The sequence below is a fragment of the Ylistrum balloti genome, unplaced genomic scaffold (assembly GCF_031769215.1).
Source record: "Ylistrum balloti isolate Yb309-2 unplaced genomic scaffold, AGI_CSIRO_Ybal_v1 Utg370450, whole genome shotgun sequence".
Taxonomy (NCBI): Eukaryota; Metazoa; Mollusca; class Bivalvia; order Pectinida; family Pectinidae; genus Ylistrum; species Ylistrum balloti.
This window is the reverse complement of record NW_026782299.1, coordinates 1826971-1847786: the sequence shown is the minus strand read 5'-3', so window position 1 is coordinate 1847786 and position 20816 is coordinate 1826971. Positions and strand designations below refer to the sequence as shown.

Genomic DNA, 20816 nt, shown 5'->3' with positions numbered 1-20816 from the left:
ATTAACGGGACAAGGGAGGTCACTCGTGGAAGTTGTAGGTAACATCTGGCGGCGTTGTATACGTGCCATGCGAAACACGTGTCTCCAATAAATCAATGTAAAATATTAAAACTACTACAAAAAAGGCATATTCATGTAACATACAGCTCTCGAAGAAAATTTACCTGAGAAAGGAAATATTTTAGCAAAATTTTCGGAGGAACAGATGAACACCAGAGATTGATTCGGTAGTATTGAACTGTTGAAACACGTATTAATTTTACTTACGTGATACAAACATTCATCACAAAGAAAATGAAGCCGGTCAAGATAACACTGACCAGTTTACTACTCGTGTGTTTCCTTAGTGTGGTTTCTGGACATGTTCTCAATATCACGGAGAAAAATATACACTCGGTAAGTTGGTCTATATTCAGTAAATGTTTCATTTCATTGGACTTGGGTCTTTGGTTACGATATTTTATTTATTCATATTTTCACGCATGGATTACACTATAAAACTTTACCCTTTAGTTTGAAGATTTACAAGAGTTTCATAGAAATAGTCAATTTACATGCTTACGTGACACAAGGAATACGTCTACCAGCTAAAAAGTCTATGATCAAAAGTGGATGGATTCGATATAGGGTTGATGGATTCGATATAGGGTTGATGGGTTCGATATAGGGTTGATGGATTCGATATAGGGCTGATGGATTCGAGATAGGGTTGATGGATTCGATATAGGGTTGATGGATTCGAGATAGGGTTGATGGATTCGATATAGGGTTGATGGGTTCGATATAGGGTTGATGAATTCGATATAGGGTTGATGGGTTCGATATAGGGTTGATGAATTCGATATAGGGTTGATGGATTCGATATGGTTGATGAATTCGTGATAGGGTTGAGGGATTGAAACAGACTACATGACAAAAACTTATCAAAATACACCTGTCTGTCTTCAGTTTCCCGTGTGATATCACATGGTACAAACTTTTTATCTTGTTTGATTACTAGTAATTTAATCATTATTCATAATTAATGTGAAGAGATAAAAATGAAGTTGTCCTTATTGTGAGCTTTATAAAGTTTATCGAGAGACATACACATGTATTATAGTAAAATCTAGGAACCTTTCGGTATGTAAACAACTGTATTTTTATTAAGAATTTGTCATTTATATTTGCAGCATTGTGCAATTAATGATTTGGTGTTAATGGAGACCTCTGATTTTAAACGGGTTTACATGAATTATAACATTACACAGAGTAACGAAGTTAGAATTAGAGTAAAATTCGTGAGTAAGAAAAGATGTAGCGATGGTGACAGATGCGTAAAATCGACCAAAATTAACTCACACGTCTTACACTGAAGCCTGCCCCAGCTGTTGTCAACTGTCTCTGTAGTATTGTATTGTGTACATGTGTGTAGCAAGCAAAACAATTTACACCGACTTCATCGTATTCCTAAAATATCAAAATGTTAAGTAAACAATACAAAATAATATAGATTGATTCACAATCAAGTCATCTCGGGAAATTCCGTGCAGACTCGGTTACGAGTTTAAACGAAATTTGCCGAGGTATTACGAACATTTATACAGTTAATTTTGTATGGTTTATACCTTACGATGTAAGTTCTTTAAGTTATTTATCTTTTGTTTTCAGTTATTGGATAAAAAGAAGTTTTTGTTGGTGTTAGTCACAAAATCAAGTAAGTATCACAATGATGGATTTCCAACACCCACATTGTACATTATGGGAGGAACAACAGTTTTGCACTGCTATCATATATGTTTTTCCCGCATAGTTTCATATCGGTAAAATATGTTGTGAATAATTGGTAAAAAGGGTTATACGAATCTTATCTAGATTAGGTATACTAATAGACAATATGTATTTATACTGTGTAATCCATTAACTCGAACACAAAATAATAAGTTACATTTTGTACCAAATCTTTACTTACAATGCATTGTCTTCGTAAGTGAATCAGACATTCTGTACATTTGGATTAAAATGTATAGACTCATAAAAGTAGGGTATGCAAATTCGGTTTCACAAGTTCAATATTATGTACGTTCACCATGCCACACATCTTCTACGCACGGAACTGATCGACAGTGAAATACTTGGGAGTAATCTGTCATATACCTGACAATGTAATACGTCACACGCCCAACGTTACAGGTTTGACTCCTGACGTAGACGTCGTCCTATTTCATCCCAAACTTTCTCCACTAGAGATAAAACCCTGAGACACAACATGCTAAGGTAGCACGGTGACTTCTGCTATTGTAGATATGTCCCAATGCAGCATGAGGTCGTGAGTTGTCCTGCTGCAAATCAATGTTAAGATGACTATTACGGCTCAACGGGAAAACTTGATGACGTATAACTACGTCACGGTAGCGCACATCGGTCAAACTGCCTTCCACTATATAGCCAAAGACTGAAACGTTCTAGCAGTCACTGGAGCTCACTGGGCCCGGACACTTGTACATGTAATTAGTAGAATTTGGTTTGACTCAGTCTTGAGACTTGACTACTTAGCAACACGAACTCAAGACACTTTTGGAAACTTGTCCGCAGACTGATTAAAGCATCTTATATATCAAAATTCTTTTCCACCTCTCAGGAATGGGAATGGAAATATAGAAATGGAAGACAATATCGAATGACAATTTAATTTCTATACCTACCATAGACGATAACGATACCGACATTCCTACTGTAGAATCAAGTAATGACGTCACAATGAAGGCAACGTCACCTACAGACTAGGCTATGTGTCAATCGGGAACCATCGGCATTTTCCGTAAGCGAGAACATTTTCTCGCTTGCGGAAAGTGCCGAGGGTTCCCGATTAGGCTATGTGTGTGAGGGTGTGTGTGATGTGTAATACTATTTCTGCTAGAGATATAAGCTTAGTTGATCAGTACATTTGTAAGTAAACACCATGTAAGCCAAAAAAAATGATATTGTACACAGTGTGAAATATTCCACGTTTTTTAGAGTGCACACCCTGTGGCCTAGTCTTTCCCAAGTTTTGGTCAGCCTCCCAGTCGTACGAACAGGATGTGATATTTGGGCGCATGCGTAGTAAGGCTCTAGCCTTGAAATATAATGTTGATGTCTTCCCTACCATCGGGTACTTTGAGGCGGGGAAACAACAGTTCACAAAGTAAGTACACTGTATAGATAAGAAGCTGTGATTGGATCGTTCTTAGAGAAAGTGCAAATATGATGACGTATAATTCATGTCTAAGTTATGTATCACCACGGACTTCGATATAGATATGTATATATATTCCTTGGTATAACCTGCTACTATCGTTTCCTTTTTTTCAAACAATTTCAGACATATGCAATAACATTTTACATGTCGACATCAATTTCTACCCTTAATCTGAAAAAAAGTCAGTTGTGTGACGTCATTGCGTCAGAACCATTGATTGTACGAAACATTACAGACTAGAGGTATTTGTGGGTGATATGTTGACAGGTTTGAAGGCGATATCACAGTGGATACCATTGTGAATCTTATTTCCAATAAATTGGGCACAGATTCTGAAGATGTCATCAAGGAGTACTCGACACGCCTGGACTCGTACAACTATCACGAAATCATCTCCACTTGGGGACTGAAGGCTATGATTCTCCTATATGACAACAGTAAGTGGTGTATAAAATGTGATCCATTTAATGAACTGGTCAAGAAACATTTTAAATTGTTAAATACGAAAATTATTGAATTTTTGTTGTGAAATATTTTCACTAATTTTGACCAATCAGATCACAGTATTTGCAGAAATTCAAGATTGCAATACAAACTTCAGGAGCGACAACCCGGGTAGAGATGCATCTTTTTTATATTATCATTTTATATGGAGTATCGTTGTTTACTACATAATAAAAGTGTTAGCTTTTTATTCCGTCTTTATCTGTAAACACACTAACAGACTTGAATATTTTCTGTGTTTTTTTTTCTCAGCAAATGACGACACTTTTGAAAAATTCAAAGAACTAGCTCGGATCTTCAGGAATGATGATGAGGTGAGAGGAGGCAAACAATGATTTAGTTCTTTATTCAGAAAAGAATGAGCTGAAGGGGCAAAATAGGATCAGTCAATTAACGAACATTACTCACCAACCACGAAAGTCACTCAGTTGTAAAATATTATCCTCCTCTCTTACCATTGAATTTATAGCTCCATTTTTCACCAGATGAGGATGTTTATACCAATGTAGTTTCCGTTGACACCGCCAGGCGATGTACTTCCCTTTGACACCGCCAGGCAGTGTACTTCCCTTTGACACCGCCAGGCGGTGTAGTTCCCTTTGACACCGCCAGGCGGTGTACTTCCCTTTGACACCGCCAGGCGGTGTAGTTCCCTTTGACACCGCCAGGCGGTGTACTTCCCTTTGACACCGCCAGGCGATGTTTTATCAGTAACTTGATTTCGTTTGATAGTATATGTCCATAAAAACAATAATTCGCATACTCATCATCATGGGATATGTTTATCAAATATAATTCACTTTGTCACCACCAGGTGTCGTTTCTCCATTTTGACGTACGAACAGAGCCCGAGCTTCGTAAACAGTATGTATACCATGTTTTTCATACTTCAACAACGATCTATGTGGGACGTTGAAATTTTTATCTAATTGAAAATATATGTTTTTCTTCAGTCAAGCGTTTATAGAGACAATGTTCACAATATAACCAAAGTTTTCGTGTCAGAACGATGATAGTGAAGTGGTTGATATAACAATATTAAGAGCCACAAAGTCGTCCACTTTGAAGTCCTTATATCAACAAATATTGTATGCTGCAAATTTTAGGTTCGTGACTGTGGCTTTCCCATCGTTGTTCTGGATAGAAAATGGTGATAAGCAAGTGAAGAAGCGTTACGGAGGATCCATGCGGAAACTGGAGTTTATGGGCTTTGTGGAAGACCGTACGGGCGTGTCCCGTTCCAAGGATGGTTCACTTCCTTCCAAGGTAACGGTTTCCGAAAGAATTACGTACTACAAAAATAAATATCAGGCATCATGAGAAGATTAACTGAAATTTTTAATTTTCAATTTTTATGATGATCGTTTATAAAAAAACGTTTAAACAATCTCTTGCTGAAACATTTTTGTCAACATTTATAACATGGAATATTTTCAGGCAGGACGTATTTCTGACTTCGATAACCTCATCGCAGATAACATCGAGGTCATCAGGAAAGCCACTCAGATGGTAATCTCGGCACGCAAGGGCTTTGGAAGGGGGAGGGGACTGGCACCTCGTGTTAATCATTATTGAAAAAAATATTCACAATGGAACACATTTCTGAATAATATGACCTGTATCAAATATCAAGTATATATCAATATGCACGAAATTTTTTGCTTTTGCCGCATGCTGTACCTAGTATTGATTGTGTATTTCACAAAAAAAACTGTTATGGCAATTTGATTTAAAATATTTAATCTTTATCCTTAATAATGACGTCACATGCCTAGCGAATGCGTATTTTCCGTTGAAATCTAAATATGGAAATTGTGTTTTATGTAAAGACTAACTTTGAAACGCTCGAGAAATATCAAATTATTCAATTCTCACTTCATTCACGATATTTTTTTCATATCCTCGTTATTTACAAAACAAGGAATGATAATTGATTTGTTTACGTAGTAGATGTTTGGCTATATATTGTTCCTTATCCAAATAGTTAAATTGCCCACAACGATAACTGATACTGAAATTATCTTCTATAGAGTGAACTACTGGTAGCAGCTAAAGATATCGCCAAGAAATACGAAATGAATGAGTAAGTATATCGTACAATAACCACCCTATATGTTACTAAGAAATTCGATGTAACGATTTCCACTGCCGTTTACCTGGTCCGGAGGGGACATTCAATATAGCAGCGACGAAGCGCGATGTACCATAGTACATAGAACGGACATTCTTGTCTAATATTTAAGATTCCTATGAATTTTGCACTTTCACGCAGCGAATATCTCACGATGGAATTGATGAACATCATCATCTATGCGAAAGGTACAAACATGAGTCGATGTTGATGTAATATTAACCTGAAATTGATGTTGATTGTGACTGAGAATTTGAAGCGGGAAGGTTTAGACTAATTTCCAGTTGTCTTCTAGTTTTCTTGCTCAGTTGTCACATATATCATATCGGCATTCTTACCTTACAATTTTAAATATTTCAGTGCATTTTGCATCTCGTGTATGCAGTAAATGACAAATGAAGCTCAATTTCAAATGAATGACTTTTCAGTTTAAATACTTGTCAGTACCTTTATGGTCCTGTCAATCAAATATCAATGTGCGTGTAATGAAAAAGTAAATGTTTGGTAAAACACTAGATAAATGATGCATTCGTTGACAATCTATAAATAGCTGATCGGCTCTTGACATGCTACTATCTCAAAATGTCCCCTCCGGACTACATAAACGACGGTGGTTTGGATATCGGCATTTCTGTATCAAACGTGGGTTAATCTTATCGACAGAAATGGTTTGAAATATTTGAAGAAAAAAAACGTGTTAAAAATATCATTTAAACCTATCAAGATAAGAGCATATTTGGTTTCCGTTGTAAGGATCGAGAACCTTCGTCACTTTCCGTAAATGTGACGTGCGTCGTTTCTTACACGGAAGGTGCCGAAGGGACCGATTTAGCACGACATGATATTCTGTCGATTTTATCTTTTAATTGATTATATTCAAACGTTAATGAAATTTTCTTTACAGTTATTTGCATCTTTGAACAATTTGAATAAAGTCATGAAGCATCTTATGTATTTCATGTTGAAATACAACTTGGTGTTGGTTCAACGATGACAAAATGTACTTGTTCTGTATTGAAAAAAAATAAAACATGATTCGGCTTCAGTTCAATAATATCTGTCTGTTTTAGATTTGCTGATTATTATATCTATCTGCTGGAGTTTGTAGAACACCACGGAAAAGTGGACACGCTAGACGAGGAACGAATGGCAGTTCTGAAGGCCCTTGCATATACTGACGGTTAGTCTTATTTACCCGAATGTCACCATTAAATAAAATATACAAAATCGAAAAAACAAAAAATAAAGCAATAATCGATGTTTTAGACCTGTATCTACAATCGTGTAACTTGAAAAATGAACTGTGAGTATTTATTTCTTTACAGAGGTGACCTTTCCGAAAACTGTGGAATACTTCACCAAAAGGAAGAACATTCTCAACCAGTTGGTGGATGAACTCGGTAAGGCTGTTTTTAAGAAAAATAAATACCAGTCTGAATTTGTCCATGTCCAGGACATCAAACCAAAGAAGGAGTACGTGAGGAAAATGCCATCAATTGTCAGCGCAGACGAGGGAGACGAAGAGGAAAACGATAGAGATGTGGTGGAAAAACCAAAGATTCATCTTCACGAGGAATTGTGACGTCATGGAAGAAATAGGAAGCCGTGTAGATTTGAAATTGACATGGTTTTAACTTTTTGAATAAGAACTGTTATTATATAGTGAGTAAAAGATATAAAAGGTCTGACTGCTGTTGCAGCTACGTTAAATCTCCTTGTCAATCCCAGGGGCTAGTCGCCAGCAAACATATCTAATGGAAGGCTTAATAAGACACTAAAAATGACGTCATGGAAGGCAAATTATGCATGACGTCACAATAAGCAATTGACATATGTAAAGTAGGAGTGAATACCGAAAACAAGAGTTGATAATTATTATTTTAAACGTATCAAAGGAAACGTTGGAACAATTTATGCTTTGTAATTCCTAAATGTGTAGCCATCCGGGAGTTTAAACAAAATTTATTTTCCCGTTACTACAATCGTGTGCTGTATTTACTTTTCTGTCATTCATTCATCCTAACGGAATATTGTGTCATTCGGGAAACAACCATTCTGTTAATTATCGGGGTTATTGACTATGTACATTTATACATTCCATATTAAATCACTCGGTTTTAAAGTTATATGAATGTGTTGACAAGTTTTTATTATATATATATATATATATATATATATTAATTGAATCGTATATTATGAGATTTTCTCGTAAGTGAGCAGGAAACTAATACAAAAATCGTTTCGTGAAAATTGAGGTTTCAATTAAAAAATGGCACAACCATTTCCCATATCCGAACTCTTTTGATATACGTACTTATCATCAAAGAGGAATGTCTACCTAAATGACAACATCCACATTTGAATTGTGTTTCAAAAAATCGGTAAAAGCTTTTATTTCGTAAACTGTTTCTAAAAACATTTACGTCAGAATGAAACGTGTCAGTAACAATAATTCCGCCATATGAAAGGGTACTTACAACCTGAAGGCAATGACTTAATGCTAAGGCTGTTAAAAATTCTTTAAATTTGAGTAATTAATTTTTATCTTATTAATTCCTAGCACGACAGCAACTGAATCTAAACATAAAACCCGTTTTTAATTCAAGCATGGTATAATGACGTGGTATCAAGGGCTAATAACTTTGCTTTCAGGCAACGTAATGCTTTGAATAGCAGCCCATATAGTTTGAACTGAAATATAATTACATAATTACAATGAAGGTCCACAGTAATAATTAAGAGGTTGAAAACGATATTGATTGAAAGCAAGATATTAGCCGAATTAAAAGACAATTTTTATTCGAACATATTGATGTGAATTTAGGCAGGCACAGGACAGGGAAATTTTGAATTGCAGTATAAAAATGGTTAGATTTGAATGATTTTATGATTTGCAACAAGGATATGATTTGGAATGTACTTAAGGTAACATTTTAAAGATTTAAACAAAATGATGATATGTAAATTATCCCGATATTATATTACATTGAATAGTTTCATGAATATTAATCATAACTCACGACTTAATTGAAACAGCTGATATAACATAAAGAATAAAAACAACAGATTTTCGGTAAAATGTTTATTTACAGAGAGCCTGAACACTGCACTGCAGGAACATGATAAAATAATACTCTGGTACATCAACAACAACATGTAATACTGATCTTTAGGAACAGAGGAGGATACACTGGAAATATTGAGATATATGAAATTCTCGCCATACAGTAATGAAAAAAGCTTAACGTTCGCAAATTGACAAAAAAATAGAAAAAAAATCCTGGTAAATTAATATGTAAATTACGAATTTGTTTCTTGAAAAAGTAACTTTAAAATTTGAATAATAATATTTGCATCGCTACTATTATATTTTCATAAAGCTCCTCACTCTGACCTAATTTACATATAAGAATAACACGCTTTGTATAAATAGTATTTTAAGGTATAAATATCACAAAGGACAATTGTTGTAAACAACTATAGAAATAGTCTTTATCTATATAAACTATGATAAAAATGGAACAAAAAATGTAACAAGGAATACTGATATGGGCTTATCAGAAAATACTTCAGAGTAAATCCGGATCCACAAATCCGCCCTGACGGTTTTGTCTATTATACTCGTGTTTCCAGATCCGGTTTAACAAGTGTACAGCGACAAAAATTTGAGCAATGACTACTTCATGTGTTGACGATTTTAACTGATCAAAATGTTTGTAACAAAACTGATGGTTGGTCCTCGATATTTTTTGTTACAAATTTTCTAAATTATTATCTCCGTTTGAAACACTGGTTTGGTGATTATCTCCACGCCTCTGAAGAGATGTTTCTACTGTACTGTGGGTAAGTATCCCTGTATCGGGCACTGAATACCAAGAAAAGAAAAAACACATTTAAAGAAACGAAATGTGGTTCATTATTTCGTATTTAACAATATTAATACGATCCTCCTTAAACTGAAGAACTGTCTCTTTCTAGCATTTCAAAAAGCAATTTACTGACCGTGACTGCTTTCCAAGTCCGTTACAGCTTAGATGAGACTACCTTACACTATACAACCATACCGTTACTCAATACTGTAAGTACACGACCCTGACATGTGTCATATCTACATGTATCTAGGTGGTCCTCCATGCAGTTTCTTTCCTACTTATTATATAGTTCCCGATCAGCTGACTGCTTTGTTATAATATAAAGTGGCCGGTATATAATCATATGGTTAAAACAGTCATGTAATGCTGTTGTTAATTTTGATAATGCCAAAATAGTTTAAAAGAAAGAACCCTGGCTTTCGTAAGATAACGGTATTAGTAGACGTGGCAAAACTTCGGAAAACGGATGTCGCGTCATCATTTCGAGACGTGTTCACTCAATGACGTCAGCACACTTTAAAATACTTACAAAACGTTAGCAGGCATTGGCCGCTGTCCGTACTGGTCCAGAGTTGGCTCCTGTTTTAAGGTGTACTGTAACACACACAAAAGAAACACATGTTTTAACAGTATTCTGATGTGAAACAATATGCTTGAAGTGTAAGACATCAAGAACGTTCAGTCCAATGTAAATCAAACAAAGCATTCGTTTTTTTTTAAATTATATCCCGTTGGTGTTAACCGGAGTTGGTGAAATCAATCACCATATTCTCTGTATTTTATTTTATTTTTCAATATCGATTTTAATTTTTCCTGATTACATTTTAATTCCCGGTCTATATTTCTAAACTTATGACCCTAGTATCACTGGCGACTCCTAAAATGACATCACAACTATGATCTTACTGTTACAATTTTGTATAAGATTTCAAACGAGTCAAAATTAGTGACGAGTTTCATAATCACATTTGAAATCGAAATGAATTAACGTTCCTGTTTATTACATAATGAATAAATCTGGCAAATATTGCAGAAACGTTCTCTACCACTTCAAACGGATACTCAGTGTCAGTTCTTAATCTACCATCTTCATAGTGATCGACGTCACAATATAATCAAAATACCAAAACGACAAAATACTACATACATAAATTCACTGAAAAACAGCAAGCATATGATAGATACTACACCGTTATCAGTGTAATAACACGCAACATTGTAATTTGTTGTATCACTTGTGTAATATGACCTAGCAGAATTTGATTGGCTGTAGGTTCCTATTTTTCCATTATGACGTCATAACTTCATGGCGTCATGTGCCTTGTGACGTCACAAATAACGAGATGTAGAAATGGATGGAATATCATCAATTTGGATTTTGTATCTCCCTAATAAATGTATCTACATGTATGCGCAGTCGTTTCTCCAAGTGTAGCACTAAATATGCAAATAAATGCTGCATTTCAAGTAATGTATCTGTAGATAATCGTAGACAAATATACTTAACCAATTACAAATCAATAGCATTATACATTATGACCAATTAAAAACGATCATACTTATAAATCTGACTAATCACAGGGAATATCACTTGCGTCACTTACCCTCCAGGATTTCGTGATCTCAGGTCTGAGGTACCGTACAGAGTATCCCAAAAACCTCTGATCTGTAATAAAGAGTGTGTTACTCGATATATAGAACATCTGTCGAACATTTTCAACAAATTATATATAAATGCTTATTATGATACCTTAAAAATACCTTTTCTAGTGGTCGATTTTGTAAGAAACTTGACGGGGTTTAACATATTTTAACGTAAAAGATTCAGACCAAAAATAAATACAGACAAGTAAAAGACAAGGATCTCTTTATGCCTCATCAATCTTCTGAATTCAACAATAATGTCACTCTATGTTAAAAAAACTCCTTTCGGTTATTTTAATAGTTCAGTTCTGATGTGAATTTTGTCATGTATCTACAAATACCACTGTGATCTATTCAGCATCAGCGTTGTTTAATTATCATGAACATATAAAACGGGTTAAACAATGATCTGCAATCAATCTGTGTAATTCTGCGTTTAACATCTGTGTTATTTGTGTAAAGTCAATTATGATTTTATGATTTACCTTTGCTGTCCGGAAGTTCGGGCAGTTTAATGTTAAAACGTTCTGGGGATCTGTTCAGGAAATCTGACCATTCCTCTTTGGCTTTCCTATAAATTAAGAAAGTTTGATTTATGTTCAGCAAGTATGGTTCGTTGTGTATTCCCCATCTCTGCTAAACAAATCGATGGTAAGGAATATGTCTCTTTTCTGTCAAGTAAAAACCTAAATATGACGTCACATTGACACGTGATACAATTATACATGTACTTACTTCAGCTCGTCGGGCGTTGTGTAGTGTCTGTGTAGCTGTTTTCCTGTTTGTGTGATTTCCTGTAAACCAAGACAACAAAAATCAGCAAGGAAGAAAAGTGAAAATTTCCAACACACACAAAACATCGTAATGATATCAACAGACAAAAATGTATGGAGGTGTCTACTTGACAGACTAAACGAATGTATGGAGGTGTCTACTTGACAGACTAAACGAATGTATGGAGGTGACTACTTGTCAGACCAATCGAATGTATGGAGGTGTCTACTTGTCAGACCAGTCGAATGTATGGAGGTGTCTACTTGTCAGACCAAACGAATGTATGGAGTTGTCTACTTGACAGAAAAACCGAATGTATGGAGGTGTCTACTTGTCATACCAAACGAATGTATGGATGTGTCTACTTGACAGACCAAACGAATGTATGGAGTTGTCTTCTTATCAGACCAAACGAATGTATGGAGATGTCTACTTTACAGAAAAAAACGAATGTATGGAAGTGTCTACTTGACAGACGAAACGAATGTATGGAGGTGTCTACTTGACAGACTAAACGAATGTATGGAGGTGTCTACTTGTCACACCAATCGAATGTATGGAGGTGTCTTCTTGTCAGACCAAACGAATGTATGGAGTTGTCTACTTCAAACGAGTGTATGGAGGTGTCTACTTATCAGACCAAACGAATGTATGGAGGTGTCTACTTGTGAAACAAGATATTGAATTATCTATTGTACTAGCTAGACAAACATACGGGAAATCTATTGGTCTTACTGTAAAATCTATGTAGATTTCATCACATTTGAAGTTAACAACACCAGACAAAATTTAAAACAATTCCAATTCAACACGAATAAGGATGATTGGTACTTACCAGACTGGACATTTGTTTTTTGGGGGGATCAAACAGCGTTGACGTGGATCTCTTAAAATCCTCTGAAAGACAGGAAAAATGACATTCAATTCAGACTGCCTTTATAAAAATTGTGAATAATTTGTACGTTTCACTTTGTTTAAAACATAGCATAAGACAACTGTTGTGTGGAAATCTGGGTTACAGAGACAGTTTTCACGATGTTGATCAGCGTGACTCTATCAAGAAGCCTCGAATTTCTATTAAAGTAATAGAATTTGGCTGTGCTTTTACGGAAAGAAAATTTTTGGAGTATATTGTAAACTTAGTATGTACATGTGATTTCACGGCTTCAACTACATGATATGTCTCATGTGTGACACACGTGCTGTATTGGAACTACTTCCATGAAAATTTTACATTTTCACACTGATTGGAACAAACAATGTTTCACGTTAATTCCGTATTGATTATTTCTTTATCAAATTAACCCAATTACACATTATTAGTGAAATATTTACATTATCTCTCGCTCATTTTACCGATCATAAGATGGGATGTCGATTACCATTTCCCCTCTGTTGTATGTAACAGAGGTCATTATTTTTTTTCAGTGCCTTAGGTAGGATTCGAACCCGGGACCTCTGACTTACTAGTCTGACGCTCAACCGATCGAGCTGAAGAGAAATTCTCTCTATCCTAGCAGTATATTGCGGCTACTAATTTACTAGGGTTACATTTAAATTTTGATGTATGTCATAAGAATGAACTAAGTTTCTGTACAAGGTCTATAACGCGTTCGACTCCCACAGACTAATTTATTCACGTGATCCTTTCGTAATATTGACATTGTTAGCTACACTCTGTGTGAGTTTATTTCGAGTTCAATTCGTGTACGTGCTGATGTTACGAAAGTAGTTAAGCGTTCAGGTATCCAAATTTAAACTTCATTAATAGTACATGTATTTGCATTCCGTCTGTCAGCGTATAGATTTTATAAAAATTCAATGAATAGTATATGTCTACACATAGATATCACCGGGTTATACCACTCGTCACCGTATAAGCCTACAAATGGCTGTCAACTATCATTAATGGGCAACTCAAGAGCAAATATTGATTTTTAAAAAATCGATAAATGTGTCAATCAACATAGATAAGCTTTAAAAATAATTTTATAACAGTTGTATAGGCAGACACAATACAGGAGCTTTCGGGCTTTACCCCCTGCAGCGGTACACAACCCCAGTTAGACACCATACGGGAGCTTTCGGGTTTTACCCCCTGCAGCGGTACACAATCCCAGTTAGACACAATACGGGAGCTTTCGGGTTTTACCACCTGTAGCGGTACACAACACTAATCAAGCACAATATAGAAACTCTCGGGCGTATTCCCCAGTAACGGCATACAGAACTAATCAGACACATATGGAAGCTTTCGGGTTTAACCACTGTAACCCTAGCCAGTCACAATACGGGAACTTTCGGTCTTTACCCCAGTAACGGCATACAGAACTAATCAGACATATAAGGAAGCTTTCGGGTTTAACCACTGTAACTCTAGTCAGTGGCAATACGAGAGCTTTCGGTCTTTACCCCAGTAACGGCATACAGAACTAATCAGACATATATGGAAGCTTTCGGGTTTAACCACTGTAACCCTAGTCAGTCACAATAGGGGAGCTTTCGGGCTTAACCCACACTAACGGTGCACAACCCCAGTTAAACACAATACGAGAACTTTCGGTCTTTACCCACAGTAACGGTACACAAAACCCCAGTTAGACACAACACGGGAGCTTTCGGGCTTAACCCACATGAACGGTGCACAACCCCAGTTAGACACAATACGGGAACTTTCGGTCTTTACCCACGGTAACGGTACACAAAACCCCAGTTAGACACGATGCGGGAGCTTTCGGGCTTTACCCATAGTAAACTTAGTCAGTCACAAAAGGGGAGCTTTCGGGCTTAACCAACATTAACGGTACATAACCACTGTTTGACACAATACGGGAACTTTCGGTCTTTACCCCAGTGATGGTACACAAGCCTAGTTAAACACAATACGGGAACTTTCGGTCTGTATCACCAGTAACGGTACATAACCCCTGTTAGACGCAATACGGAAGCTTTCGGGCTTCACCCGAAGTAGCGGTACACAAACTGAAGTCAGAAACATTACAAAGAGCTCTCAGACTTTCCCCTAGGTAGAGTATACAACCTAGGACCAAACAAAATAATCTTTATCCAAAAAGTCATCGGATTAGGCATTTTATAGACAAATCATTTTAGGGATAAGTGTCTGGTAATAGTGAGGCTTAAGGGCAATTTCAGAGTTTAACGTCGGTGATTCTCATAGGCGAATGCTATTATCCGGTTCGTTGTCCTTTTCTTTCCCCATGCTCAGTGTCGTATCATGGACGGACGAATTACTGGGCTAATATCGAAATATAATATATATTATAATTAGGAATGCCAGTCGAATGTTTATTTATTTATTTATTCTTCATTATATACGTTATTGCGAATATTTTGTAAATAAACATTCTTAAAAAGACACCGTACCAGCGATTTTAGTACTGTTAAAACACAACTTAGAGAATTCTGAGTGTATGCTCTGTTAATGAAACCATGATATACCTGGTTATGCTTGGCTGGTTTACTTTTAACGTTTACCAGTAATAAGCTTACCAAGACTAAGTATATTAAACTCAAGTTAAACTAAACCTATATCTACGCTCCCTTAATACGGTTCCGTGATTATATTAAACCTCAAAATTAATTTCTGTGATTATCTGACCCCATAATTCACTTCTATCATTATTTTATCCTATGATTCAGTGATATAATTGTTTAACTTAAGATTCAGTTTTGTGATTAGATGTCCCCAAAATTCAATTATGTGATTATTTGATGTTCTTATCCAAGTAAATCTTGTTTCGTTTCTTTGGAGAGGTCGTGACACATGACACAACACCTAGTATTTGTTATATCAGAAAAAAATTACATAATGGATTTAGTCAGCAGTAGTATTCAGCATAGGACTCCTATTCAATAAAATATAGATTATACAATTACACAATTTGATACAGATATTAATATAATGGATTATATCTCCAGGAAATGTCTTTAAATTTTTAAGATATATTTATTGTCTCCAGAATAATTCTGTTGACTCCGAAAGCTATTCTAACAGATTGGCACAATCTTCTTGTTGTAGAATTGATAGGGAAACAATCAAACAGAACAAGGCGAATCTTTTTCTTTAAAATGACATTATCATACTGATCAATGTCTGGATTTCGTGAATACTTACACATGTCTGCCGAATTCTTTACTGAACGTACAGACAGGTTTAAATCGCCGAATGAAAGTCATTTTAATTAACTATCAAAGTTGAATATATTCAAGGTGTGTAGGTTAAAACAGGACATCAATCTACACATCGCCATAACCCAATGACATACAAGAATTAGACTTGAGTATTGAACAAACACCACAACGATTAACACCACACTCAAACTTTTCACAAGGACGTGTTAAGGAATGGTCTTTTAATTTCCTTTCCTATTTCGTAAAACTGATGATTCGATCTGATTTTTAGCTGTCGAGAATTTGACAAGGTAATATATATCCTATTATATTTGAAGGTAAATTTAATCTCAACAGTTTACCAGTCCATTAACTGGAAATGCCAACACTTAACGAGGTCAACTGTAGAAATTATTAACCATTAACGACACCGTTATACGTGATTCCTGTTATGTCAGTATTTAAATGTTAATTTTCACCTAAAGTGTATCGTTCACGCAGTGCTAATGGCAATTAGGTCAACGAGAGAAATGTAGAACATTATACAAATATAATGACCGAGGTAAGCGCAATTTATATCATGTCTTATCAAAATGTTAATTTCAATCCAGTTCTTTGAAAAAGTCAGCAATGACGTCGACTAGAGAAATCAAGGACCACTGCTGACAAATATGAACTGATTTAAAGGCGGTGCTCTCGTACAGACTTATCTACGTGAACGCAACGCGGTTTCCTGCATATCAATACCGCGTCTTTGTTCAGTTGAACACTGTTCAGAATACATACTAGAACTTGTCGTTCTTTTGAAATAACCCAACATTTAGAAGTTATGGGGTAGTGCACCTTCCTGACTAGATCGTAGCAATTCTTACGACCTATCTTGAATTTCTTCAGTCGTCTCATTGGCTCCACGAGTTAAGCCTTTAGTGTCACTGATGATTGTAAGATGAGGTTTCTAATCGTGAAAGATGCTATTCTAACAAACGTGAACATATGAACTACTTCCCCGATATAAATACACCTTTCTGGTCGGTTTTTCACATTATTATTTTGTTCGTTTGTATATTTTCCGAATGTTAGCGCGGAGAATAAGTAGGATTACAACTCTTTGTTACAGGGTTTATAAACCCTTAATTCATGTGTCGATCAAGTTACATTGTGTGAGTATATTATATAGGGCTACCACTGGCTAGATACAATTAGACATGAATGCAAAATGTACAACCGGATTTAAAGTGTATTAAATGTTCTGTACACGGTTTACGTATGTATAATAAGATATCTGATTTCTTGATTGTGTCTATTGTGTCAGGCAGTCTACTTTCAATGTGTATATATGTACATATCTTATAGGTTTGAATGTGTAATCCCCTGCCTTTCGGGTCGGGGTACCGAAATGTACGTGTATCTACTTTTATGTGTGTATGTATATGTGCCAGATTTAGAAGGTGTAATAAATGTACAGGGTCAATATTGACATTCACCTACAATGTGTTTTATGACTAAAAACAGTTGATATCTGTATTCTTTGTATGACCTTTACATATTACGCCAGCAAAGTTTGCTTTTAAGCCAGCATATTGATTGGCCGACTCTTATTTAAAATTGCTAACTGAAAAATGCGATGTCGTAAGCTATCCAAGAGAACGGTGTTTACATTTGGGAACGTAGATCGATAAGATTACGGGAGCAGACGAGCAAAGTTTATCAGACTTAAAATAGGATTTTCCGTTATAAACTTAATATCGTATGTTTATTAGACTAAAGCCCATGTTGATTTCCAGTAGAAATTCATTAACTTTAATGATCGTGCCCGTGCCATTTATATCGAAATGTTACTACAAAATGACAGCAAACAAATGTTGTTTTGGAATTATCCCATATATTAGTGACTATTTGATTGGGGGAAACTATTTATGTGTATTTGTAGAACAGTTGGTTTGGACAGTCTGTTATTGACTATGTTGAAAATATGAGCTAGACTGAATCTTTTCCAATTTGGACATTCAACATCACACAAGGCCACAAGCGTTTGACATTCAAACACCAGGTATGATTTGAATATTAATTAAAATTTTGAGTCCCTACGGTAAAAGAGAATAAATTGAATAGGTGAGATGTTTATTATTTATGAATAGTTCACTAATTATGCATCGAAACAGGAATACATTTACAAGTTTCCTGTAGTATTTTATACTTCATCCACAAATATAAATAAAACTCAACGTGCTTTGTCTACCATAAAATATAAACCGTAAAGTATAGGTATCGAGCGAATCCCGCAACGGTATCGTGTTTTATAATACCTATCAGCCTCTGTACCAATCGATGGTAGATCAGGCGGTAACTCATTGTACTAAATAATTGAAGAATTGGGTTAGGAACTGGATCTATTGAACCAAACACCGTGCACACCTGAATACCTTTTGTACAGGTATGGCAATCAGTCGTATCTCTAATCTGTAAGGTATGTTCCACAGTTCCAGTTTGTAGAATACACGTTATTGACTAAACGTATCTGACACAAACATATCTCAATAGTACCATAAATAATGTTGTTCCCATTTCTTACAGAAGGTAAAAATACGACAAATCTGAGTCATTCACACTCGTAAAATAGAAATTTAGTCAATCGAATCATTTGTCCATGTTTTGGATAATCGTGTATATGATATAAAGTACTGAATGCGCGAACTTACATAGGATTACAAAGGATTATAAAGGATAACAGTTCTCCGTGTACGTACATGTATTACGCACAATAAACTAAATAGTTACACAAAAAGTCTGTATGGAATTTAAAAGGCTTTATGAGAGAGAATAGAATTTAATAAAAGACACAAAATATAAAATATGACAAAGTTTGGAAGAAGAAACAAGAAGTGTCCTTACCTGGGCCACAGGTTGTGGTAGTACGGCAATGCTCGTACGGAAGCTTGTGTCCGGCAGTATCCATATCCATTCTGCGGAAACTGGGAAGATTGGGGTGGAAGAGGCCATCTTTAACAGCTGCTAACTGTACTTTACGATGGGAGGGATATTGGTATGAATAACTGGGGATCCTCATGGGCTGTGCCACATTGTTATACGCCGAATCCACGCCTACCGTCGTCATCGCCCTAAACGAAAAATCACAAATTAAGTTCCTAATGCCCTTAATGAAATATATTAAGAATATTTTTTGTTTCTCCTCCGGCGGTGTCCTATAGTACAATGAATGGGTACATCCGACTGTTGATGTATAAATATATTATCCTTCTGTCAATATCTGATACTATTCTGTTTCTTCTTACCTTGATTGTTCTGCGACTACACGGTTTGATAAAGTACAACGCTGCTAATGTTTGCCGCCAACTGTCCGTCCTAGACACCGACAACGTCACCCGTAGCAACCGACAACAATGGGATCGTTACGTCACAATTGAACGATAAACCCCGAGGAGTAACGATAATCTTACACGTGGTTCTTCCTTCTGATTTTGTTAGATCAAATTGTACGTTTTCTAAGCGTCAAGTGACACGTGAAATTGAATACAGAGATAATTGGCGATAGACTTATTCACAGGTAAAGATATCTGACCAAGTCGTGTATGTGTATTTCAATTAGATAATCGACCCCGTGTATTTGGTCTGAGCAGTGGGGCGGTTTGTACCAAGACAAAGGCTTCTGGTCGTAAAGAAGGACGTGTATTCATACCTTTCCTTGTATACCTGTTATCATCGACACCTCACAAAATGCTATGTCAGGTTACCTTTGGTAAAAAACTCGACAATGATAAATCACCTCCGCGATATAGTGTTACACAGGCCCTCTCTAAATAAAGAAAAAACATATACAGACATAAAGAAGCACTTCGTAAGAGAAATTGGGGCCGTTGTAAGTACAGGTCGTGTGAGTGTGTTAATTCTCAAACATAAAATAAAGTAACATAGTACCTATATAACCAATAGGATAATATAGCTATATGTGCTTGTGACTTGACTTGTAGCGAACACACCCAATTGATTGTACAAAATTCACCAGGGGATAACAACTTTCAATACGAATTTAGACGTAGTATCGGCTTAAAACAGCTGGGACATGAAGAGATGAAATTACCCAGGAATGGAAAAGATAGGAAACACTCACATACAGTATATAGATCCCAAATGCGCGTAATACTCCAGGTAAAACACCTTTCAACTTAACTTTTGTTTATAACAGAAAGGCCGGCTTAATCATCACATATCTAGCCAAGTGTCAACTCGGATCAGAAATAGAGGTGCTACATACTACCATTATTGGTATATAAGTTATAGTAAACTTACTTATATTATCTGTTATTGATATTTTAACGCTACACTGGAACTAATAATGGCTGAAAGCGCTTTCCTTTCCTCATTGATATCATGGTTGTTTAAATGCCATTTCGTTTGGTTATTCCAGCTATTTTTTCAATACTAAGTCGTATCCCCTTGAGGTTTTCCTAATATCTCGTCCTTTAACCGTGAAATCAGTTAGGTAAAAGCATGACTTGAAAAACTGTTAGCGAAAAGGCGT

At 35.8% G+C, this 20816-nt stretch overlaps 2 protein-coding genes across 2 annotated transcripts; one reads left to right on the top strand and one right to left on the bottom strand.

The window, feature by feature from the left end:
- Nucleotides 1-294: 294 nt before the first annotated feature.
- Nucleotides 295-7437, top strand: LOC132554902 (uncharacterized). The gene is made up of 11 exons (XM_060219233.1): nt 295-396; nt 1651-1696; nt 2998-3166; nt 3488-3666; nt 3977-4038; nt 4539-4588; nt 4831-4990; nt 5162-5233; nt 5755-5807; nt 6926-7035; nt 7181-7437. Exons 1-11 carry the CDS (start codon nt 295-297, stop codon nt 7435-7437), a joined length of 1260 nt encoding a protein of 419 aa, XP_060075216.1.
- Nucleotides 7438-9213: 1776 nt separating this feature from the next.
- Nucleotides 9214-19608, bottom strand: LOC132555040 (testis, prostate and placenta-expressed protein-like). Its single transcript, XM_060219380.1, has 8 exons — nt 19570-19608; nt 19169-19395; nt 12981-13042; nt 12107-12165; nt 11857-11942; nt 11332-11393; nt 10257-10321; nt 9214-9720 (listed from the first exon to the last, which is right to left on the bottom strand). Exons 2-8 carry the CDS (start codon nt 19389-19391, stop codon nt 9657-9659), a joined length of 621 nt encoding a protein of 206 aa, XP_060075363.1. The 5' UTR covers nt 19392-19395; nt 19570-19608; the 3' UTR covers nt 9214-9656.
- Nucleotides 19609-20816: the final 1208 nt, after the last annotated feature.